General features: G+C 40.0%; 1 protein-coding gene across 5 annotated transcripts in view; it reads right to left on the reverse strand.

Annotated features, from left to right (window-relative positions):
* DPP6 (dipeptidyl peptidase like 6) overlaps nt 1-26,035 on the reverse strand; it is a 622,884-nt gene that overhangs the window by 12,872 nt on the left and 583,977 nt on the right. For all 5 annotated transcript variants that reach the window (XM_089533588.1, XM_089533589.1, XM_089533587.1 and 2 more), the window contains 4 exons: nt 25,465-25,583; nt 13,106-13,153; nt 8,069-8,167; nt 6,253-6,322 (listed from right to left, as the gene is read on the reverse strand). In XM_089533588.1, the coding sequence (XP_089389714.1) occupies nt 6,253-6,322; nt 8,069-8,167; nt 13,106-13,153; nt 25,465-25,583 (336 nt within the window). The remainder of the gene's footprint in view (nt 1-6,252; nt 6,323-8,068; nt 8,168-13,105; nt 13,154-25,464; nt 25,584-26,035) is intronic.

The raw sequence follows: 26,035 nt of genomic DNA on the forward strand, positions 1-26,035 counted from the left end.
ACTTCCTTGCAATAGGAAGAAAATTATTGGAAATTACTCACTGCTACCTTTGAGAAGAAACTTAGTGAAGATTCACATCCCCATTATGTACAGAAGTTCAGGAAGTTAAGAGCTCACAAGATCTTCCAGTTGCCCTGCTTGTTTAATGTGTGAAACACATTTTTCCATGTGGCTGCATAACAGGTATTGACATTTTTTTAATGGGGTCAAGCTTATCTGTTTTTTTACACATATGCTGCCACATAGATACATTAAAAACAATGTTGAGTGATTCTTGACATGTTTCTTTGACAAGCCAAGCTGTCAGGTTTTAATTTCTTTAGGGCAACTCTAGCCATAGGCCACACTAAGAAAAATGCAGATGACTGGGTTCACTTCAGATTTTGAAAGACAATGGATGGTGTCTCTGGCATGATTGTCAGAAGTAATTTCATTCCATTATTTTTCATTGTTATCTCCCTTCATCCTGAAAAAGTGCCTCAAGGGAGGAAACAAAACCAAATTACAATAAAAGGCATGTAGCTGTCTATCAAAAGAACTCCTTAAACATCATCATTATAACACAGTGTATCATAAAATATTGTCTCCAGTGTGAGGTGTGCAGGTTTTCAAAACTGATGGTACTTAACTCAAATCTAAATTGATACATAATGAGAAAAGGGCTCGTGGTCGTTTTAAATTATGGAGGCAAACATTTTGTACGTTTCTTTTATAAGGCTGTTTCTTTTATACTGATGCTATCCCAGTGTTTAAATAAACTTACTTTTAAAATATTTTACTTTAAAATTTAGTAGCAGTTCTTCTTATAAAATATTGTGCAAATTGTGGCACTCGCTGGTTAAGAGGAAACTACTCTACCAGTAATTATTCTTCTAAATGTTGTAACATATTCTTTATCTTATTTCACCATATGTGTTTTAATACTGAAAGCCAAATACTTTAAGGAGAATGTATTGTTAATGTTATGTGTAAGTCTACTCAAGCTAGCCTGAATTTTACTCATAATGCAGGAAAACACAAGATCCGGTCCAACTGGCCTCTCTTTCTGCAAATGAGTTTAAACTTTTAGATATTTTGAGAAAACAGATTTGGAGAATGGAGACATACCAGAAAAGGCAGTTCTAATATTTTCTATAATAACCTTCAGTGGAGAAACCACTGACCAGACATACTCACCCGGGCATAGTTCGTAATCATGTGGTGAACCAAATGTTGTCTGACTGCAAATTCCAGCATCTCTTGGCTCTGCTGGCTGGGGTTGCTAAGAGCTGTAGCTCAACAGCATCTGGGGGAATCATATGATTCCCACTTGATTTATGGCTTTAAAGCTTAAACTAGCACTTTTAATGGAGTCTAAGGCGCATTACAGACCGTCCGTTTGGGGTGGCCTGTAGGCGCTCCTTTCCCCGCTGGATCAGGGCCTCAGCTACCAGAACAGCAGCCTCCGAGGCCCCGATCCGCCGCTTTCCAGGCCACTTCCCCGCGGCCTGGAAAGGGGTGTCCTTGGGGCTTCATGCCCCAAGGACACCCGACGGCGGCGGGGAGGAGGAGAAAGGGGCCTTTCTCCTTTGCGTCGCTGGCGCAGCTGTCTAAAGGCTGCGCCAGCGATGCAAACCGCCGAAGGAGCTCCATTTCGGAGCTCCTTCGTGCGCTGCGGAAAGGGCGCTCTATGTGACCTCCTACGGCGCAAAGACATCATGTCCGCGCCGCTCTGTTTGGAGGCAGCACGTTCGGAACGGGCACCGCCATTTTGTACATCCTGGGGACGTATTAGGGTTAGGTGCGTGCGTAAGGCATGCACTTTGCCTAACCCTAGTACGTCCCCAGGACGTACTTTATGCCCATTTGTAACGAGCCTAAAAGCCAGCTAGCAACAAAGCTGGCCCTACTCTGAGTAAGACAGAATGAGACCGCTGCCTTAGGGGGCAAGTACCCTGGCCTTCCCTTTGAATGGAGGAAAGACCTGTGTGCACCACGTGACCTGTCTTGCACAGCAGTAGCATGACACATTATAAACCATCATGGGCATAAAATGCTGTTGAAAACACTGAAATTCTGGACCATGCACACAATAATCAGGTCAGAATGAACAGGGAAGCCATTGAAATCCACAGATACCTAGACAACTTCAACAGGAAAAAAGAAACTCTGAAAGTAAACAAAGTTTGGCTATCAGTCCTGAAAAACACCAAAATCAAGACCCAACAAATGCAAATGAAAACCACCCAGGGTCAGGGGGGTTTCCCAGCAGACAATGGATCACTATTTAAATAGACCCTGAGACCTTGCCATTCAACCATAGAATACAGAAATTAACATGTAAATTGCTTCCTCTCACCCTACAGTATATACACCTCACTCTCTTCCATGTCAGCATTCTCTGAAGATGTCAGCCACAGCTGCTGGTGAAATGTCAGGAATAAACTCTTCTACAACACGGCCTCATAGCCTGAAAAACCCACAAAAAACTAAGTATGGCCAATACTCAGGAATTCTGGGACTCAATGTCCCAAATGTCTGAAGGACCAGAATTTGAGAACCATTGTTCCAAACCAGTGCTACTCAAAGTGCTAGTCTCTTGATGATGCTGACCCACAAATGCTGGTTTATGGAGAGTTTCCAGGAATGAAAAAAATGATTATAATCAATGGGCACAAATATGGTACTAATCCATTTGCTGGTCCACCATATCAAGTAGCATAAGAAGACTGCTCTAAACCATTCTGCTGTTGTCTAAGGACAATGAGGAGACCATCCCACAGTCAGGGATGAAACAAGATTCAGCTGCTCCTCCAGTTTGTTTCTGCCTCTGCCCCAACTGCCTCCTCTGTCATCCTGTCCATTCACCAGGAAGCAAAATATCTTGACTGGTCAACAACCAAATACATATTCCAGTAAATAACCACATAAGAGCTGCAAGAAAGGATAGGGAATTTGGCCACGTTAGTTTGCAAGCAGAAAAAAACAAGGAAATCATAAAGGCATCAAAGCTACACTATTGTTACCCGACTCCTATCCTTTTGGCAGCTGTTAGTAAGACAAGAAATCTAGCTTGGCTCTGTGTTGTGTGTGTATGTTTTCTTTCCTTTCCCTCATGTGTGACTTTGCTGATTTGCATTCATTCAACACGCAACCCAGCAGTGCATCCTCATTCGGAGGCAGCCTAATCAAGTGTTGTTAGCTTGATGAGTAGCAATCTTCCTCAAGCACTTGTATAATGAAACGCATTTCCCCAGAGATCATTCTGATGTGATGTAACTGCAGGCTTCATGGTAGAGCTTTTGTCCTTCCTTCTAGCAAGCTTCAGGGTGACATTTTGGAATACTTGAGCAATGTCATTGCTCCCTCTTTAGCTTGCAACGTGAAAGAAAAGCAAAAGCAAACCAAAACACCACTACAACATTCTTTGATATTCTTTCTTTTTAAGCTCAACTGATTTGCAAAGGTCCAAGGTCACATCAAAGAAGAATTAGAAGATGCTGGCCAAAACAACCATTCAGACTAAGACTATTACAAATGTATGCAGTATTCTAGGTGGTCATATTAAAGTCTGCATTCTTCTGTTCATGGGGACTCCAGAGTTCAGTGCTCACAGATTATTGTTATTAGGCCTGAACACTGTAAAGGAACCTTCATTACAAGGTTCTCTTTCTGATCCTCACAATAGAATCAGAACCTTGTATTGCTCCTTTAAAGTTCACCACCCCATATCTAGGGATGGAAAGCATATTTGAGAATATTTGAGCAACAGTTAGAAAATAGTGTTGGGAAACTGACAAAGATAACCCTAGACAGGTAAGAATTTTTAGCAGTTTGGGATCCATTCTACAAAAACAAAACAAAACAAAACAAAAAAACAAATCCAAACAAACTGCATTTGGTCTTTTTGTACAGAAAATAGATTTTCTGTAGAAAAAAACCTTGTATTTTCTTGCAACAATGCTGTTTTCTGCAAAAAATATTGCTATATACTGTGCAGGAAATTTGATTTCTGTACAGGAAAATCTGTTTTCTGCACAAAACCTCCACAAGTACATTTTTGGGCCTAAAGGAAGTGAATAAACTTTGAAAATTATGCCGGTTTTGATGACTTCTTGAAGTGAGAGAAAAAATGGTAAAATTGTTTGTCCTTGGCAGCAAAAGTGGAATTCATGTAAATCTGCATCTCTATCCACATTCTATTTCAATTAGAAAAGAGGGTACACAGATTTTAGGCATTTGAATGGATAACATTTCAGGTTCTTTTCATCAAACTGATGAAGAAATGTGCAAATTTTGGAAAGTTATCTCTTTTGCACTCTGTCTGTCTGTCTGTCTGTCTGTCTGTCTGTCTGTCTCTCCCCCACCTCCACAAGATCCCAACCAAATGAAATTCTCACCCATCCCTAATGTACTTGTGAATGCCTTTGTGACAAGACAGATTGTCTTTTGAGATGTCTTTAGGCTGATTCTGAGGCAACCATGCCTTGGAGCTTAGAAACTTTATGAATGTGTAGCTATGTTGCAGAAATGCAATAAAACCCTGTTAGTGAACCAAAAAGGTTTGCATCCGAGTACCAGCAAGAGAGATCCAATGCACACCAGGTGCATCTGATGTGCATTAGTGCTACTGATGAGCATAGGGTACTTCTCATGTGAATTTGACACTTCTGATGCTCACTGGGTATTTCTGATATGCATTGGAAACTTTTGATGTACACTGAAAATTCCTATTGCACTCTAGAACTTCCTAGTCAGTTTCAGGGTGTATTCCACTGCAAATTAAGATCATGGCACATCAGTCACGCCACTGGCTACCATTGTGCAATAGACACTGACTTGTATGTTGTAATCAGTGTTGCCAACAAGCCTCGAAGATAATTCCCCAAACGTTAAGCCAAAACTCACCAAATCCCCCCCCCCATATCTCACCAAATACTTATTTCAACTCTCAAAAGTACCATTAAAACCAATCAACAAAATCACAGGAGCCCCTAGGTCAGTGGTCCCCTTTAAGAGATTTTGGACTTCAGCTTCCAGAAGCCTCAGCCATGTTGGCCAATAGTCTGGGATTCTGGGAGGTGAAGTCCAAAATCTCTTAAAGAGCACAGTTTGGGGACTACTGCCCTAGGTGAATATGGATATTGTGAAATACTCAATTCTGTTTCCCTCACAAGTAAGTCCACTTATGAAGATGTAGGTCCCATACTGAATTACAGCCATTACTTTTGGGGATTACAACTTCCCAAAAGTAATGCTAGGAACAGTACCAAAAAAAAGTAATATTTGCCAGCTCTGATCATGTGCAAAAGAAGGGACCTCAATTAAGCAACTGTTTAATAGTGGGAATGGGGGTCAGAAATGCCGGCAACATGTGCCAGAGTCTGCCCTGACTCCCACTAGGGCACAGCTCACTGGAAACCATATGTATCCCACCTCTCCAGAGGATCGAGGCAGGTAATATAATACACTTGGCCCTCCTTATCCACAGATTTTTTATTCATGGATTCAAGCATCCATGGCTTGAAAATATTTTTTTTAAAAGAGTATAAATTCCAAATAGCAAACTTTGATTTTCCATTTTATATAAGGGACACCACTTTGCTCTGCCATTGTATTTAATGGGACTTGAACATCCACAGATTTTGTTATCCATGGGGAATCCTGGAACCAAACCCCAGCGGATAACAAGATCCCACTGTATACCATCCTTAACTCATCTAGTCTTGTCTGATTTTGGAAGCTAAACAAGGCTGGTGAGTGCCTGAATGGAACCTACTCAGGGAATATCAATGGCCACAAAGGTCATTGGAAAGAATTCTGCATGAAATCCTAGAGATCTGCTGCCGATCAGAGTTGACCATACTAGGCTAGATAGATCTGGGAGTTGTAGGCTGGAATTCAGTGTGGGACTTATGACTATGTAAGTGGACTTACATCTATCAGTTATAGAACTGAGAAGTTTCATAGTGTTCATATCCAGTAAGGGAATGCTGTGACTTTATTACAAAGGGGAACCAGTGAAGTGACCATTGCATCATAGGACCATTGTGCATCCAGATAATGGCTAGGGACTGACAATGCACATTGGTAGAGCCTGATTTGCATCAGGATGTTGATGAGGGTGTGCCATTGAAGACTGTGATACCTGTAGTCTACAAATTAACATTTCAAAGCTTTGGCCTTCATACAAGGCATTTCTCTGAATGGCTAGCAAAGAGTAATCTTGTTTGGCTGTTTGCATACACCAAGAAAATGGATAAAGTTACTTACACAACTAGAAGCAATGGGTAGTGCATGTTTTCCGTGAAGACTGCTGGCTTGGAGACTTGAATCAGCAATTCTAGAGAAAGGCAATAAGAGATGAGAGCAGTATGAACTGTGTGTGCGTTGGAATATAATGTTTGACCAAATAGGCCGGTAAATTACATGCCAGCAGAATATATACTTCCAAAGCACGAGGCCTGCACTGTAATATCAAAGATGACAAGCAATTCAGAGCTAGGGCACTATAAGAGGTGCAGTCATGTATCAAGCATGTAATTAGAGGCTGCTGATACGTATAATTCCCCCCTTTTAGCCAGGGGGGTGAATACCACAGTGCTGCAAACCAATATTTTGGCAGCCCCAGGGGAGAGAGAAAAACGAAGAAAGAAAAGCAACGTGAAATGAAAATGCCCCATGGTGAGCAGAAGAAAATCCCCTTTGCTGTAGGGCTTTTAAAAACAAAGAGTCCTTGCTGTGCATTCTAAACTCCAGGGGTTTGATTGCGACCTCCCTGGCCCCACAGAATAAAATATTGGCGAAAAGACATAATTGGATGGATCAAATCAAAGGGGTCATTTCTAGGAACTGTCAGCTGAAGGAATGTGTGCCCTAGAACTACATTAACTCAGGCTTTGCTTTTCCTGGAGTGCCTCTTGGCGCACATACATAAATATGTTGTTGTAGGAGACCCTTCCTGACTTCATTTGTTTCCAGCATGTTAACTACATTGCCAATTACCCAAAGCATGGCAATTAAAGATGGCTTTTAGCAGCATTTCCAGGGCTGTTAATAGCAAGATTAGCCAATATGTGCTTTGCAATCTTTTCATGATATTTTTGACTAATTAATTATTCCATCAGACAGGTTAATGGAGAACTGATTGGTATCATTAGTCCCAGGACAAGACAACCACATGGCAGGCATTGGGTCTGAAATACTGTATATGCAAAAGAATGGAGATATAGGTAGGAGTGGTATACAGCAGAAGCAGAGCAGGGCATGGGGACATGGTTGTTTAGTTACTGTTGGTTTATACTTGTGACTTTTTCAAGTAGCATGTACCAGTTCAAAGATTGCTTTTGTGCTCCACTGTTACAGAACTATGATTCCATTTTAAATGCCTTGACTATAACCAATGGAATCCCGGGTGTTTGTAATTTGGGAAGGTACTGGAGCTCTCTCACAGAGAATCGTAAGTGCCTTTCCCTAAACTCCAAATCCCAGGATTCCATGGCAGTTAAAGTGGAAACAATGTGCCATAATTGTGTAGTGTGAAGGGCTGTAAAGGTTTCTCTCTCTCTCTCTCTCTCTCTCTTGTTCTCTTTCATGCAAAACTTGGGAAAGTTACTTTTTAAACTACAACTCTGCAAAAAATAAATCTTCCAACTTCTGAATTATTGTACCTAGTTTTTTTTTAATCCAAATGACATCTGTTTGGGGGAAGGCAGTCAAGCTCATGTATAAGATATGCAAGAAGAGAGGCAAGAATTACAAAATTCTCTTTTTCTGTAATTTTGATAAAAACTGAACCCTACGCTGGAAGCTGCTATTCCTCTCCTGTGGGAAACAACAGCTTTGGGAGAGTGAGGTTTAGCACATCCATGGTGGAGAAGAAAGTTTTACGTTGTTTCTGTGCAATCTGATCAGTGTTCACACAGCTGTTTTCTAAGAAAAAACTCCAAAGCTACACACAATCCATGGACTCACAAATTTAACATATTAGTTGAACTCTAACATGCTTTTGTCATCCACGGCCTTTACTTCTTGAAATTAAAAGAAGTGACACAACTAACTAACATATAATAGACTGCATTTCACTTACTGTAATCGTGAATTTTCATATCTACGTAGTCCCGTTTGGGCATCTGTCTTTCTGCTACTGTCTTCTGTACTTTTTCATTTAACTCTAAGTCAAACAATTCTGGAAAGAAAGGGGAGAAAAAAACCCTCTAATCATTCAAAGGTTTAATTAATTATATATTAATTAACTAAATTCTGTATTATGGAATACTAGAGAGAAAAACACCAAACCAGAGACTGAGAGATTAAGCGGGGGGGAGGGACCCCCCTTTTTTTAGTTTTTGAGGGGAAAATGCAAGAACAACATTTGCACAACAGAGAATTAAATACTGGGATATCATGACCATGACTGAACACGTGTGTATAATAAGAGACATTTCTCAAAAGGACAATTTTTGGTGCAATGCTATCCTTAAGCACCAGTCTAACTGTGCACACATACAGATTTTTTCAGAAAATCAATGAATATATGTGTGAGGTCACTAAATCTATCCTTCTTTACCACTTCCTCAACAGCTGATCACTTGTCTTCATGGAAGCATGCCTTCTCACATGTATATCCATTACTGTTTGGGGACACAAATATCCCATGCTTTAACAGATAACTGCATTCAGGAATTGTCAGAAAACTGAACACCAAAGATGTTCAAAACTAGTAAGAGGTATGTAGCCTATGGAACTTTGGTGTAGGAGGTGAATTTCTTTTTTTGGTCACCTGTATTGCCGTTTCTTCATTTATTTTATCAGGACATTAATATCCCCCCCCCCTTTCTGCTTAACATGTCACCCAGCTAAATCAGGGTGACCATTTAGCAGTACACAATAGCATTCTGATCCTGTAAAATACAGTGTAAAGCAAGAGTGGAAAACTGTATCAGATCCAGGACACTCCAGAGTCCACAAAGAAAAAAATTGGCATTTTGGATAATTTTTAAAATGAATGTTAAACAATGAAATGGGTCCCTGAAACCTATTCAAAAGGTGAATTGCACTCCTGGAAGCTTCTTGTAAAGACAATTCCCCATCTTTTGCTGAACAGAAAAAATGTGACCAGGAAATTCAGAGGGGTCAAAGTATATAAAAACAACCCTGGGGTGGCATTTTGGGGCCTAAGGACTACCTCTTCAGTATAGTCTGTAGGAATGGCCATTCCATGAATAAGGGCAAAGCAGCAGGAATCAGGAGAAACAATGGCACACTGAACAACACTGAAAAAAGGGGTACATTTGCTGTTTCCTGAAACAAAATCCAAAACTCACATTGTGGTGATTGGTTTATCTGACTAACAAAAAGACCCAAAACTGGTTTCTAAGCTTATGGGCTTTTTCACAAGGCAAAGATAACAATGAATCTTGCAGGGAGGAAACGTGACAGTGTTAGGGTCACTGGTCTGGTCTTCTTGCTTGGGATGTTTGCTTGAAGTGGTGTTTAAGATGGTCCTGAGGGAGGATTAATGCAGATAAAGAGGGTTGATGTACATAAAGAGGGCCATAAGGAGACCAGGAACAAAAGCATTAAAAGGAATGTCATGAGATTTCTTTTTCCACTGGCAACAACAACCTAACTTCCGTTGTGATCTGAGGTTGTGCTGTCAGTCTCTTAAAATGCTTCTGGAAGATCTCCTGGACCAATCTTGGACCAAAACTTCAAAAAGTAGTGTGATGTATTTTGTGCCTTTTGTCTGTTATCGATGCAACATACATTGTGATTTTGTTAATGTATGACCCCCTCTATTTTTATGGGTTCCAAGAAGAAATAGGCATCCCAGTGAAAGTGACACCTTTCATTTGAAAGTAAGAGTGCATTTGGCACAACTCTAGCTTAATTTAGTTAGGAAATGAGGGAATGAAAGGTTTTCAAGGGTATTGGCTAGGTCTGGGAATCTACAGTGTAAAGGGGAGAATTAATGCTTGGCAAGAATCGATTTAAGGACAACTGCATATTTGATATCTTTTGTGAACATGGGGCAATTGTAAGCATGCAGCATAGGATCAAGGCACGACACTGCCTTGTCAATGGTCAAGCTAGTGAATTAACAAGTTGGATATTAACGGGTGTGGGTCTACTTCAAGGTAAATCTGCATAAATATATCCATCCCTGAATAGAATAATTTGGGGAGGGGGGATATATACTGGTGTACTTGCCATGACTTCCAATCATGTCCTATGCCCATAAGTTTGTCTCCAATGAATTGAACAAGGAGAAGCTGCATTACAAAGCCCTGTCAATTCCAATTAATGAGCTTTTTTCATAGATATTTCAGAAGGTGGGTTTAACGGTTCAATGAACATTCAGCCTGGTTCCTGAAAAGCCTCCTCTCATCTTTATTGAAATCATAACCCTAGTGAAAGCTCCAAAGCATCAGACTATTAAGTTTGGTTAAATGTTAGGATCCTCATTTAATTACGGCTTGCACAATTAGCTTTATCAGCAGAAAGAGGCTGGCCATGCAGGGACTCGGCAAAGCCATTCTATTTGCTCTTATAATTGCATCCAGAGAAAGGCAGGAGATGAGTGGAGGAAACAAGAGGAGACTGACATATCTCTCAGAGAATTCTCAATTCACTTCCCAACCTTAGGACTACTGGGAACCCTTGTCTGAGCAGTACAAATAGCCCGTTCTTAATTAAATGTAAGCACACCATAATATTGGGTGGGATTTGCAGTTATCTGATTACTGCAGAATACTCCCTTAATGTGGCCTCATATTAAGAAATAAATAGAACTTCATGAACAAGAGGCTTTCACAATGGCTTCCTTTATCCGTTGAGACAAGAGAGAACTGCCTAATGCATGGGAGACCGGGCACAAAGTAATCAGATGCAAAATGAGGCAGTTCAGCAAATCTGTGTGCCTAGTTTACTCACGTATCTTTCACACACAAACACATTTTATATTTCCCCAACCTCAATTTCCAGCCTTGCTCAAATTCAATTGAGTTGGTGGTTTCAGTGACATTTTGTCTGTGTCTGCCTCGATTGTCTTTTGACTGAGAGGCAAGGTAAAAATAAAGCTTTTATTTATTATTTATTATTATTTCATTATAAACTTTAAAGGATTTATCCAATGTGCCAGGCCCTATCTCAATTGTAGGTTAAGCACCTTGTATACCTTCTTTAAAGTTCAGACAAAAACCCAGAGTGGATTCATTGGACCATTAATGCAGGAGCCATCCACAGCCACAGCATTGCTTCAACTCTGTGCAAGGATCTTTTACAAAGATTTTCACTCCAGAAAGTGCCAGACTGGGATGTGTGAAAAAAAGAATTAGGTTCCCAACCTTCAATATGTTTTTGGTAGCCTGGTCTAAGCACTGTTCCCAAGTTCAGGGGAAATAATTGGTGCGCATGTATGTTTAACAGAGACAACAGCAAGGTTGTATCGAGAAATTAGAAGGTACACGGCAGCTTAACTGTCCCCCCCCCCCGCCATCCTTACAATTTTCTTGAATTTTGATGCATATAGCAGAAGGGCCTCCCCCCTTTCTTTTTTGTTTTATTAATTTCATATAGAATAATACAGATGCAACAGATAACATTTAATTTGACAAATCAAACATAGATGAATAACAAACAGCATTAGATATAACAAAAAAGATGCTGATGGGAATTTTTTTAAATTTTTGTTAAATATGTTTTAAAAGTGGTTTAAAACTGTTTTGCCTTTCTGTTTTTAACAGGATAGTTTAGTCAATGTGTTTTTATTTTTAATGTAAAGCTTTTAGCTTTACAGTACTGTACTTGGTTTTACTCTGTTGTAAGCTACCTTTGGTCCGATGATGGGAGAAAAGTGGGATATAAATTTATATATATATATATATATATATATATATATATAATGTTGGTCTACTAGGTGGATAGACTGCTGCTAAAACTATCAAAAAGATTCAAGCTAGTGTATTTTCCCATAATTAATGAGAATGGCCATGCCATTTTCTTTCCCCAAAAAAGTTTGTCCTGGAGATAGAAGGCACTATTTTCTATTTTGTTTCAGTTAGCAAAGTCTTTTAGGCTGGTTGAATGGTGACTGTTATATTTGATACCACTTTAACTGCCCTGACACCATCCTACGAAACCCTGGGAGTTGTTGTTTGGTTAGAATTTTCTGCTAGAGAGCACTAGTGCTATAGTTTGGCGAAGTGAACTAGAATTCTCTAGCAGACAATTACAAATTACTTGCAGGATAAGAGACATGGCAGTTAAAGTATGATCAAACTGCTATAACTGTGAACTAACTCTCTCTCTCTCTCTCTCATGTTGGAAGATGTTACCATTCCCTCTCCCCCTCTTCAGATAGATAGACAAGATTTTCTGCATGCAAACATCCCATTTGCATCTAACTGAATCACAGGGTAATAATACCTTTGTAGCCCAATAAAAAAACCATGTGATTCAGCTAACTCCTTTTTAGGAGGTTTTATCTCAAACATAAAGATTCTCTTGCTTCTGCCCTGTCCTGCATCTTCCTCCTCTCTCAGCTTTCTTTGAAAAGATGGTGAGATAAAGATTTCTTCAAACCATTAGTAAACTTTTGTTTAAACTGCAAACTACTTGTGTTTTTTCTCAGTTCTTAAAGAAGCATTCTTAGACAAAGAACCATCCTCTGCTACTCTGCTGATTTATAGCTAAACCCTAACAGACATGGGTTTGATATTTTTGATTTTTAAATATTTTTGTTTCCTAAGCAAAAGATGAAGCCTTAGGAAACAAAATTGCCCACAGCTAGACCCATTTATACAGACTTTTCAGAGAAGACCTTCCGTTTCCGCTGTGAGACTTTGGTCCAAAACACATCCCCAAATTATCCAGTTCAAGATCACTTTAACTGCCCTTGCTCAGTGCTGGGGAATCTTGGGAATTGTAGTCTATTGTGGCACCAGAGTTCTCTGACAGAGAAGGCTCAATCTCTCACAAAACTACAGTTCCCAGAATTCCCTAGGATTGATACAGGGGTCTCAAACAGGATTATTTCTGCAGAGTGGTTTTGGACCTTTTTGTTTCTGAAATCTCCCTCTCCAACACTGAAATGTGAAATGGCATCTTTGAGATCTCTACTTACTTTGTTTATTGGATACATTGTAGACAGTGACCATTGGAACTCTTGGACCTGGAAAATAGGGGGGGAAAGACATTACATTAAAAAAACAATGCAATATAATTACAAGGGAAAAATTATTAAGAAGGTTATTGGAAATGAATATCTGTTTGGATGGGTTATCAGTGGAATACTCACTGGAAGACCAGAACCCGCATATTAACAGGTTAATACACTTGAGCCTACTTTCTCAGATGCTCTCCGAACACTGCATTGAGAAAGTAGGCTCAACTCTATGAAACCTCATGCTGCCAACTTCTTCCTTTCAGTTAGTCTCAAAGGTGCTACAAGATCCCTTTGCATACTGATTTTCCAAACTAGCATGGCTATGTCTTTGAATTCTAGACCTACATTAGAAGTAATATTACTATGCTTCATTTAGCATACAATTTTCTTTCCAGCATCAGAAAAGGGGTTAGGTGTATTTCTACTAAAAGCCAACCATGCACAGGTCTGATTGGCGGGAAATGAATGACGTCACTAACCCCTTCCTTCTTGAGGCCATTTTAAAAAATGTTTTGGAAAGTGACTTGAAAAAAAAAGGTGGGGGGAGGAATGGAGTTTTTAACAGAAGCAGTGAAAGTATATTTAATTCATTAAACATGCATATTCTGCTTTAAACATAAAATAAGAAAAAAAAACTGATTGAAATAGGAATGGAGCAGATTAGACTACTGAATTAGCTTTTGCTTTGGTGACCGATATGTCAAGCGCACTGCCATGTGTGGGATTTGTAAAATGAAAACTGATGACAGAGTGCAGGTCTTGATTTGCATGCACATCTATATCCACTCAGAGTGACACAAATGCACCAGTAGCCTTGCTTTTATCTGAGCAACTTTGGTGCATTACATTTTCCTACTCACAAATTCAAAATGCAGGCAAGAATGTCATTAGAGCAGCTCTTTGATGGCGTAAACATGATATGTGGGGTGTGAAATCTGCTGTCACAAATAAGTTTTCATGGTTCTCTCTTTTTCATGCCATTAGCTGGAGACACACCACTGGAGGAGACGTGAACATTTTGAAAGCGTGCAGTAGATGGCAATACCCTCTTTGTTCATGCACCAGAAGAACAGAAACGATTCCTACTCCAGGCAGCTGTGCTGTGCCTACACCAACAAAGAGCAGGGGCTGTTCAGTCCACATAATTACTTTTTCTATAATCTGGGCATGATCAGATAGAAGAGAGGATAGGGATATGATACCTTTTATCCTTTCTATAGAAGAGGAAATTTCAGAAGGTGACTAACCTTTCTGATTGCCACCTAACCAGACGTACTTCACAAAAATCTGAAAACTCCAAATCAGGAGTGAGGGAATAGAGAAACGAGTCAAAAATGTATTCTGTGAATTTGAGTGTCATACAAGCTGTCTATGCTGAAATACAAATAGGTCAGTTTGTAAATACAAAGTGGCACACACAACCACTACCAGTAACTTTGGTCAGTCTGTGACAGAAGATGAACACCAAGAGAGCTGCAGATATTGTTGAATGACAAATCCATGACCATGGGCCATGCTTGTTAGTGTTTGGTGGTCCAACAACATCTGGAAGACCAGTCTCCTCAGTACTGATCTATGGCATATTCATAAAGCATTAGCTTCCCCTAGCCCACCTAAAATGCACTGACAAGCAAGATATTCTGTTTCTCTAACTGCATCTGCTCTGTAGAAATAATGGAATTTGCCACTGCTTTCACTGCCACGGCTCCATCCTATCAAATCCTTGGACTTGTAGTTTGTTGTGGCACCAGAACCCCCTGACAGAGTAGGCTAAATTTGGCATTGTTTGTGGTTTTTAAATGACAATATCAACATCTAATATTAGCATAACACTTCATATTTTCTCCAGTACCTACAGTTGGAACAAGGCCTACAGTTTCGTGTATTAAGTGGGAGAAATAATCTGCTGTCATCTATACTGGTATAAATCTTCCAATATTTCCTGCTACAGTAACCGAAGTAGTCTCAGTTTCCGTTCATTTAAAACCCTCTTTCTCTTTCTTTTATAGAGAAAATATACTATTAACATTTGTTCCATTTTTCATTTCAGACAAGTTCTTCATTTATGTGGTTCTGCTAGTGAGGGAAGATGACTAGATTTCTTTTGCCTGATTAATAGAGTACGTCTGATTCCCATTCTCTGTTAACACTCTTCATTAACAAGCTTATTTTTGTATTCTGCACTGAGTTAAATGGGCTGCGAATGAAACATAAAATGGAGACTGCAGATAAAAACTTCCTGAAATGATTTTTGTTACTATTTCTTATATTTAACTATGTGTCATCAGAGACAATCTCCTGGATAAATATTAAATTGCCATATAAGGCTGCCTCTGCACTGCAGAAATAATGCAGTTTGACACCACATTAACAGCTATGACTCAATGCTTTTGAATTCTGGGATTTGTAGTTTTATTTAGCCTGGCTTGTCAGAGAGCTCTGGTGCCACAACAAATACAAATCCAAGAATTCCTTAGCACTGAGCTATGGCAGTTAAAATGGTGTCAAACTGTATTAACTCTTCAATACTGATTAGACCCAAGAATGACCAAAGATGTTTTGGTACCTGAGACAAAGCAGCCAATGGCACACGCACCCTCAACCTGAAGTCAAATTAGCAAGTATACAATGGGAATCAAGTCATGTTGGCATCTGTGAAAATCCAAAAGACACACTACCCTAGCAGTCAAAAATTAAATCACCACTACCACAGGCATTTCCATGGCCTATTCTGGCATCCTCTGCTGCCTGAGGTGCTGCCCTGCTCTGCCTAATAGTAGCCAGGCAACATGCCACTGTCCAACATGATCTAGAACATTATTTATATGCTGACTTTGAAAAAGTTATTTTGAGGGATACGACTTCCAGAAGACTGCAGGAAACATGGCCACTGGCCGCTCAGCTCAGAGATTCTGGAGTTATAGTCCAAAAAAAGTAATTTTTTCTTAGTCAGCAGTCTAACTGTCAATTTAGTATCCCCCCCCCCCAAAAAAAAAAAAAATTATGGCTAATGGAGTTTGTATGATACAGTTTATATCTTATTTATTCCTTACCTTTGTTTATGAGATAGTGTCAGAGTGTGTGTGTGTGTGTGTGTGTGTGTGTGTGTGTGTTTTATGGAGAGCCAGTATGGTGTAGTGATCTGAGTTTTGGCTTGCACCTCTGGAGACCAGGGTTCGTCTCCCAGCTTGGCCATGAGAGCCACTGGGTCCCCTTTGGCAAGTCACTTGCTCTCAGCCTCAAGGGAAGGCAATGGCAAAACCTCTCTGAACAAATCTGGCCAAGAAAACCCCATAATAAAGTTGCCTTAGGGTCGCCATAAGTCAGAAGTGACTTGAAAGCACACAACAACAACAAAATAGCTACTGGAGTTTGTATGGAACAGTTTATATTTTATTTATTCCTTACCTTTGCACATGAGATCGTGTGTGTGTGTGTGTGTGTGTGTGTGTGTGTGTATTAACGTACATATTTTCAGGGTTCCAAATAATTCGACAAGAAAGAAAACAGTACATTATAGGCATATTGTCATTTTTTTCTGGGTATTTTATTGCCTATACTGAAGGGAGGTCATATGTAAACACCGCAACACCTTCCAGACATTTCAAGTGTTAAATTAATAGCGTAACAATGAGAAATCCTAATGAACCAGCACATCCATGATTCTGAATGAGTAACATTTTTTGCCCAAACTGTCAAATGCTTTTATAGGAAAAAACTCATTTGGATTTCCAAAATGTGCAGCCTGCCTCCTTCTTTCTGAAAGACCAATGAAAACGATGGCAGTGAATAATCAGTATTCCACACCACCTCCCAATACAGAGAAAATGCCAACTATAAATGTGACAAAATTGTAATAGTAAGAGAGGAAGGTGAATGAATACACACACACACACTCACAGAGAGTGACAACTGAAGTGATTTCTGCTGGCTTCCACCAGAGTATCTCTTAAGCCGTAATAATGAATGATTTAAAAGGGCAGCTGCAAGTGGCCAGACAGTGGAGATGGAAGGGGGAGATTCAGAAGCCAGGGGGCTGGAGGGGTGTGATAATTGGCAACAGCTGTCCTCCCCACAGCCCTCACCCCAGTGTACAGCTTCCAGGATCTCTTTATTTGCTAAGCCATGAATTATTTATAACATAATGCATGCAAGCTCATACATGGAGGCCATATTATCATACCAATAAACAAAGGCACCGGGGGCATCTCAGAGCCGCCGGCTTTAATTAGAAGATATGTCCTGTCTACGGTGTGTTCAGAGTCAATACCATACACAGATGTGCATGGCATTTGCTACCAGTCTCAGATACCAAAGTCCAACTGCACATATGGAGACATGCTGGAAATGGGACCCAAGTCTAAACATGAAATTAATTGATGTTTCATATAAACCTTACAGATATAGTCTGAAGATAATTTTATACATAATAATTTTTAATAATTTTGTGTACAATGAACCACTAGAAAACAAAGGTGTAACGATCTCAGCCACCCATGTGGATGATTTTGGAATATTTTGGATTTTGGAATTCTGGATAAAGTAGACTCTAGCTTCTATCTGTAGACTGGAGTGTCCACAGCTCACCACTCTCCATATTATTCAGTGGCGGTCTTGCTTGTGGGCATGCTGATACCAATGAGTGTATCTTACCACCCATTGAATTATATGGGCATCTGCAGTTTTCCCTATCCTTGGAGAAGAGGAGTCTAGAACTGAACCCTTGCATATGGGAAGGGTCCACTGCATCAACTAAAAAAGTGATGTCCGGGAAAGCAGCCAAAGGGCTGATAAGGCAGCTAGTTCTCAAACAAACAAACCCCCTCCCAGCACAGCAAAGTCAGTGTAAGCTACACAGTCCTGGAGATTCACAGTAGTTCTACCAAAAGGGATTACCAAGAGAATTGTCAGACGGTCCGAGGTTCAGGGCAACAGATAGGCAGGTCGATAAAGCAGTCCAAGGTCAAGGTTTCCGGGTAGTCAAGACAAGAAGCCAAAGGAGCCAGAGACAGAGTCTTTCCTCTAAAAGAGTCAGATATCCACTGGCAAAGAACCACACATGCTCTAGGTGCTTAAGAAGGCAAGGAGCCGGCCTTCAGCTGTGTCTGATTACGAAGACGCTTCTGATAAAGCCTCCGAGATCTTCGAAGGCCCTTTCTTTCTGCTCGACACTCATTGAAGGTAGGCACACTGCCCAGATCCTCCTCCGTGTCCACAGCCTCGGCACCAGGCAAACTTGACTGCTGAATCTCTGGAGGGGCCATAGACTCTGCTCCAGCAGAACTAGGGCCAGCCTCTGGCTCCTCCATTACAGGTTCAAGCCCCAGGGGCTCTGGCTCCTCCATTACAGGTTCAGGTCCCAGGGGCTCTAGCTCATCCTCTGAGTCCTCCAAGCCATCCTCCAGGCTGGGCATGACATGTGATGGCTAAACCTGCTTCTCTTGTACGTAAAACCTATCTCCCACTTTTATTCCATTAACTACTCTTTATGCCTATTTGTGCCTTTATGTTCTTTGGTATATGTGTCTGTCCACAGAGGCTCCACTGAATGGAGCCCACAAACTTTTATGCTAGAAATGTCTTCATCTCAGTCTCAAAGGTGCTACAGGATTCTTTTTATGACCATCTCCTGTTCCTTATTCTCTAGGACTGGAGTCACTCTTTGCAAGCAAGAAGGCAAATACTTCATTTTATAAATGAACAATTAAAAAGCAAGTCTGAGCACTCATTTAAAAAAATCTGCAGGTCACATAAATGGTCATTTCATCATCTACATAGTGGTGATCATCTACATCAGTGATTCCAAACTTTGGCCCTCCAGATGTTTTGGACATCAACTCCAAGAAGCCAAAGCCAGCTTGGCCAACAATCAGGAATTCTGGGAGCTAAAGTCCCAAACATCTGAAAACCAAAGTTTGGGAACCATTGAGCTATATACTGAGATTTTCTTTTTCTAAAGGGGGAAAATTCAATCTTTCTCAGGTCTTCACACTAAGCATGCATAATATATCATAAACACCTAACCTCCCCCCGTCTTCGAATGAGTTATTTCCCCCCACTATAAATCCTCAATATTCATGCAGCATTTGTCCAAATTTAAATAGGTCCCTTTAATTCAGGAAACAACAAACCTAATATCCAGTCCAGCTGGCACAGAAGGTGAAAGAATCAGCTCTTCTTAAAGCTCTAAATCTTGAGGGACGGGAACATCTGCACTTAAACGCTCTAGAATAATGAGTTCAGCCAAGGTCTTTCATCAAGCTGGAAGTAAACACTCCCTCCCTCCTATTCTCAGAATGTGTGCTATGCCATCTTCAGATTTCCTGAGTTTTATTACATGGGAGACTATAGGGACTCTGTTGTTACCATCATTTATTGATTCTGAAGGGAACTGCACCACTGAGGGCCAGCATATAAAATGTACAGACCATGGGCCATAAACTAAGCCCCCTCCTGGCTACTCCCCAAGCTGATTTTCTATTTCATGCAGTGGGAAAAAAGCATCTGTATTAGGACGGTTAGGGGAGCTCTCCATATCATCCCCTGGAGATTCACATGGAGTAGAAAGAAGGCCTTCCACTTCTTCCCAGTGAGAGGGGATCACTAGGACTGTATATGTGAACTCGCCACGGGTCAGCATAAGAGGGGCGCCCCAAAGAAGAGAAACAAGGACTCCCTGAAACAACATCTCAGGCTCGGCCAAATTGATCACCAACAATGGTCCGCCCTGGCCTCGCATCGGGAGGCATGGAGACGCACTATTCACGATGCTGCAGCCTTTTTTGAAAGTTCATGCCAAACAAGTCTTGAAGAGAAACGACAATGCAGAAAGAACCACAACCCGGAAACATCACCCAAGGAGACTTTCTGCTGTGCTTTCTGCAACCAGACCTGTTTATCTCGGATTGGCCTTTTTAGTCATCAATGCGCTTGTAGAAAGTGCGGGATGAGTCCTCCTGAATCTTTGTTCACGAAGAAAAACCAGAGAGAGATATGCGAGCAAGCGCAGACATGCATGTCAACCTTTGTGACTACTGACTTGGAATCATTTGCTGCTCTCAGAATCAAAATACGCATCTCTGATTTAGAGGAAATTTACACAGCAAAATTAAACAGGATTCACAATTCTTCTCCCCACAAAAGCTGGTTAACTATTGCTTTGGGAAGAGGAAAAACAAAGCAACTCTAATACAGTTCTTTGCATGTGCACCATAAAACTACAACTGCAAGAGTTGCCAGAGTGAAAACTGGAGTTGACTCTTGGTTTTGTAGGAAAAGGAATTCAGCTGGTGTTAACAGAATCATAAGAGTTGGAAGAGACCTCAAGGGCTATCCAATCCAACCCCCTGCCATGCAGGAACTCACAATCAAAGCATCCCCGACAGATGGCCAGTCTCTGTTTAAAAATCTCCAAAGAAGGAGACTCCACCACTCTCTGAGGGAGTGTGTTCCACTGTGGAACAGCTCCTACTGTCAGGGGATCAATGCTAATGTTTAGGTGGAATCTCTTTTCCTGTAGTTTGCATCCATTGCTCTGGGTCCTAGTCTCTGGAGCAGCAGAAAACAAACTTGCTCCATCCTCAATATGACACCTCTTCAAATATTTAAATATGGCTAGGGGTAATGAAATGTTGTCCCTTATATAAAATGGCAAAACCAAGGCTTGCTTTCTGTAGTTCATATATTTTTGGAATATTTTCAAGCTGTGGATAGTTAAATCCATGGATAAATAATCCATGGATATGAAGGGCTGACTATATATAGCTATCATGAGGAGTGGTCATGGATTGCTTTACCCTCTATGAATGTGTCTAATTTATTTTTAAAGTCATCCAAGCTGGCAGCCATCCCTACATCTCCCATTGTGTGAAGAAGTACAGAGGTGGATCGTTCCCATACATGGAGATTCAGTTTTGGGGAGTCTGTAGATGGGGAAAAGCATGGCAACTGAAGCCCATATTAGTTGATGAGTGGCAGTGGTTTTCGACATGTACTGCTGTCTTTGTTGCTATTTTGAAAATCTAGTGACATTAGCAACAATGAAGATTTTCCCACGACATCCTTATATTGTTCCTTTATCATTCAGTAATTCAACTGTTTTGAAATCGTTTTGTAATCATTTATTGCTGAATTCTGATATATCATCGTTTTAAGAACACCAACAGCCTCATGTGAAAATCTTTTGGAATCGTCTATATGTTATGACGATTCCACTACACTTTGGGACGATAAAGGAATGATATAACAATGTCGTGTGAAAATCTTCTCTGTTTTGAATTGTTTGGCTGTGTTTCCTAGCACATATCCCAGAGATTTCAGCAAAAATGGCAGCCAAAACAGTGTACAAAAATGTATTTTAAGCTAGAAAGTATGAAAGCTGCTATTTTGTTTCATTCAGTCCTATACAATTGGAGAACTACATAATAAGCGCTTGCTTGGCTCAGTACCTGCATTTCCCATCATCTCTTTGTAAATATTGTACATGTATGATAAAGAAAATGGGACTTCTACAGAATCATTTTCATTCTTCGACAGAATAATCAATTTCAGGCTACAGAATCATCCATTTAGAAGAGCGAATGGGATTGTTCGTCTTCTACAGAATCATCGATTTAGACGCAATGGGAGTAAACCATCATGTCATGCGAATGTCACTGTAAACCGGAAGCCACCACTTTGCTTTTCTCTATTTCCCAATCTTTTGTCTCCCTTTCCTATTTTTGCCTGTCAGTGAGCAATTAAGTATAATTTATATTCAATTAATGATGCTTCGCACTACAATGAAATATTTTATAACATACAAAGGACCGGTCGGCTCAGAGGAAGCAGTAACGTAATGCTGACATCCACACAAGTGACAATTTACATTAATCACAGTCTGCTTTAATAACTATGCTATTAAAGGGTGACAGAACAGATGTTCCATTGAAAAAAAAATTGAGCTAGTTAGTATCCTACATTTATCTGGAAGAACTACATTTGAGACAGCTAGAAGTTGTACAAGAGAGTTCCAGTCTGTTCTGAGTCCATCTCAGTAACACTTGGATAAAAGTGAATGCGTTCCTTTCTCCCCTTGAGGAGTTTTGATGTATGAACCATGCATATTGATGGCTCAAAATCCATCCTTCAGAATTAAAACTCCTATGTCTCCAGAAAGAGGACTTAGCACATACAAATGTGTAAGAAATGGGCATTGTAGTAAAAACCAACCCAGTGATTTTGCCTGGGCTGCCTTTGAAACATCAGAAGCTAATTTAAGCTTCCCAAGTGACAAGAAATGACCAAAAGTCACAATTTGCCTCTTAGCACTAATTACATTCTCCAGCTAGAGGGATATACAAAGGAGAAGAAAAACAATAATCAGAATCAGCTGTGGTGGATCATATTGGACAGTGTAGTTAACATTCATCCAGTGGTTTAGCATGCAAACAACCACAACCCCTGCCTCAAGTAGAGGGTGGATTCTGATCTAAAACAGGGTGTGGGGAAATTGTTCTGTTTCTGAGTTGCATGCTTGTCACAGCAACAATACATTGTGCTTGACACTTGAGCCCAAATTTGATCCTGTCTGTGTCACTTTGTCCCATTCAATTTATCATAGAATCTGAGAGATGGAAGAGACCACAAGAGTCATCCACTCCAACCAGCTTCCATGCAGGAAGACACAATCAAAGCACTCCTGACAGATGACCATCCAGCCTCTGTTTAAAAGCCTCCAAAGAAAGAGACTCCACCACACTCCGAGGCAACATCTTCCACTGTTGAACAGCTCTCCCCTCAGGATGTTCTACCTAATGTTTAAGTGGAATCTCTTTTCCTGTACTTTGAATCCATTGATTCATGTCCTAGTCTCTGGAGCAAGAGAAAAAGCCTGCTCCTTCTTCTATAAGACATTATTTCAGTGGCATTCCCAGGGTTGGTGTCACTTGGTGTGGTAACTCATGGTGTCACAACCCTCACTGATTGCCTCCCTTACCACACAATACAGAATCCTGAGCAATGTTTTTTGTACTAATGTTAGTCATAAATCCTAATTCCTGTATATCACTCAATATAATGGCAATAGCTGTTACATAAACAACTAACAAAATTAAAATTATACCTTTAAGTTACAGTATCACATATATAGCCTACATGTATTTATCGGTACATAGTTCCACGTGGCTAAAGTGAAAATGTTGTAGGCTGTGATGTTCTTAAATAATTTGTTTTGAATTTGAATTTTAAAATTTACATTAAAAGGCAGATGTGGTGTCAGATATCACCATGGGCACTGTTTAGTATTTCTCAGCTCAGAGCTTCTTTGGACATTATGGACATAATAATGATCTATGGTTTAATATTACATAAATGTATCCCTCTCATTTTTTTCCAACACAGCTGCAAGGAGATCAGAAAGTGTCACTTGCATTTTCAACTGACTTTACTAAATTAACTCGTTACTTTCTCAGAACTCAATTGTGATTAATTTTAAGTAAGTTTTAGATAAACAAGCCAACTTCAAAAATCTGGTTTCTTTCCTTATCACAGTTTACATTAACCACAGTTTACCTATGTCTTCTAACTCTTGTTAGCAAACAGAAGTGAAAAGCTTCTGATGGTCTTCATAATAATTTCCCATGTTGGGTGAAGGGGTTGTGTGCATATGTGTGTGTGTGTGTGTGTGAGAGAGAGAGAGAGAGAGAGAGAGAGACGAGCTGTTGAAGTAATGGTATATTTTTTATAGAAATGAGATAAACATTTTGGTTCATTATAACAAAATTAAAAATACTGATTAAGCAAATACATCTCTTATGACCAACTAGTGTTCACAAAACCAAATACAAGATTTGAGTTACATGATACATTCTCAGTTGTTGTTCAAGAAAATATATTATGAAAGAGGTGAAAACAGATGTTTCCACTGAAGGCACGGTGTGGGGGCCTTACATATTTTGTATGTTTTTATTCCAGTGGAGTAATGCAACTATACAATTTTGCACTGGTTGGGCAAAATGGTGCAAAAATTATGTCAATCAGCTCTGAATAAAATGCATGTCTCATTTTCTAGCTTTCTGAAAAGGTTATTTTTAAAGTGATACAAACTATAGCTACTAGGCATTTCCCATAAAGCAAAATGAGAATATGTTAAACGTTCAGAACACACTTCAAAGTGTGAGAAATCTATAATGACAGGCAGGGTCTATAAAGTCTAAGCCTTCAGAGAGAGAGAGAGAGAGAGAGAGAGAGAGAGAGAGAGAGAGAGAGAGAGTGTATAAAACAAGTTCTAACAAGTGTTATGGAGCAGGACTAAGGAAGAAACAGCTGTTTTGACTTGCCCTGAGCAAACATCCAAGTGCTACATTTTATCAGGCCCCTTGCTGCCAGCAACAACAGCTCTATCTGTAGATACATATTTAGCAGGAGGTCCCAATGAAATGAACAGTGTCTACTCCCAAGTGCAATATCCAGAACACCAAAATTTGAAACATTCCAAAATCTAAAATTGTCCATATGGGTGGCTGAGATAGTGACACCTTTGCTTTCTGATAGTTCACTGTACACAAACTTTGTTTCCTGTACACCATTATTAAAAAATATTGTGTATAAATTATCAGGCTATGTGTATAAGGTGCATATGAAACATAAAGGATTTTTATGTTTAGACTTGGCCCCATCTCCAAAATATTTCATTATGTATATAAAAATATTCTAAAATGGGGGGGGGGGGGGGAATCCAAAATCTAAAACACTTCAGGTCTCAAGCATTTCAGATAAGGGAGACTCAATCTGTTCTAGACTTTGACTCCAAGTCAGCAGGAATTCACATATCACAACTTTCTTTAATCTCCTTAAAAAAAAATCACAAAGAATTAACCATGAAAAAAAGCCAAAGATCCATCATACCCAAGCTGTCTTGAAAACAGGCAAGATATTGTTATATCCTATTATGGCAGTGAACACTGGACATGAAGAGATTAAGTAATAGTGGTTTTATATTTTGTTGACCAGAAAACCTGCTTAGTATGAGGCTGAACAGGTGCCTTCTTCAACTTGATGTATTGCGTGTGGTCAGGGGGAAAGGAAGAGGTAGAATAATTGCCGCTCACTCTTGATTTCCACTAACAGTCTTTATCTTCATATACCAAGAAGTATGTGACACCATAATTCATTCAAATTTTCCATGCCAGCTGTCTTCCAGATGTTTCAAAGCACTGGCACATTTTAAAAGAATCAGCATGCTAATTAATTATTGGTGCTGTTTTGTAATAAATCTGTCCCTTCCACACGTTGCTTGGTTTATAATACTGATCTCCCGGATGCCGCATGAAGCCTACCTTCACAGGTCAATATGAAATACGCCATGTTGTGGCTGAAGGATGCACTGAAGTACGTGCAGTTTTGAATCAAATCACAGGAGATACACTGCCTGTTGAAGTTTCCCTTAGTGCTGGCACTGAAAAGGAAAAACAAAATAACACATGTATAAATATTAAGAAACATAGACTGCTTCTAATAGGCAAACCTAGTTACTTCACTATAGCATCTTGGCTAGGAATGCTCTTAGTGTCTAGATTTCCCCCAGTTTACTTATTTGAAAATTATAGGGAGCTCTAGTTATGATACCATTGGTTGACATCCTGTTAGTGGCAAACACTGGCATAAGTCCACCTTCTACCTACATGTTCTTTCTTTGGTGGATTGTGGAGATATTCTTTCACACTCTGCAATGACCAAAGCATCCCCCTTCCCACAGAATCACTGTTCAGCTGCTGCAGCTCATCCATGGCCATGCTGTGACTGGTTGAAAGTGGGGTGGGAAGATTAGAGGAGCAACTGGCTATGTTCTTGAAGCCAGACATAGAATGATTAGATCATCCATTGAGATGTTCAGAAGACCCTAGCAGA

This window comes from Sceloporus occidentalis, unplaced genomic scaffold (genome assembly GCF_023333645.1).
Source record: "Sceloporus occidentalis isolate IW3139 unplaced genomic scaffold, rSceOcc1.0.p SCAF_7, whole genome shotgun sequence".
NCBI classification, from domain to species: domain Eukaryota; kingdom Metazoa; phylum Chordata; class Lepidosauria; order Squamata; family Phrynosomatidae; genus Sceloporus; species Sceloporus occidentalis.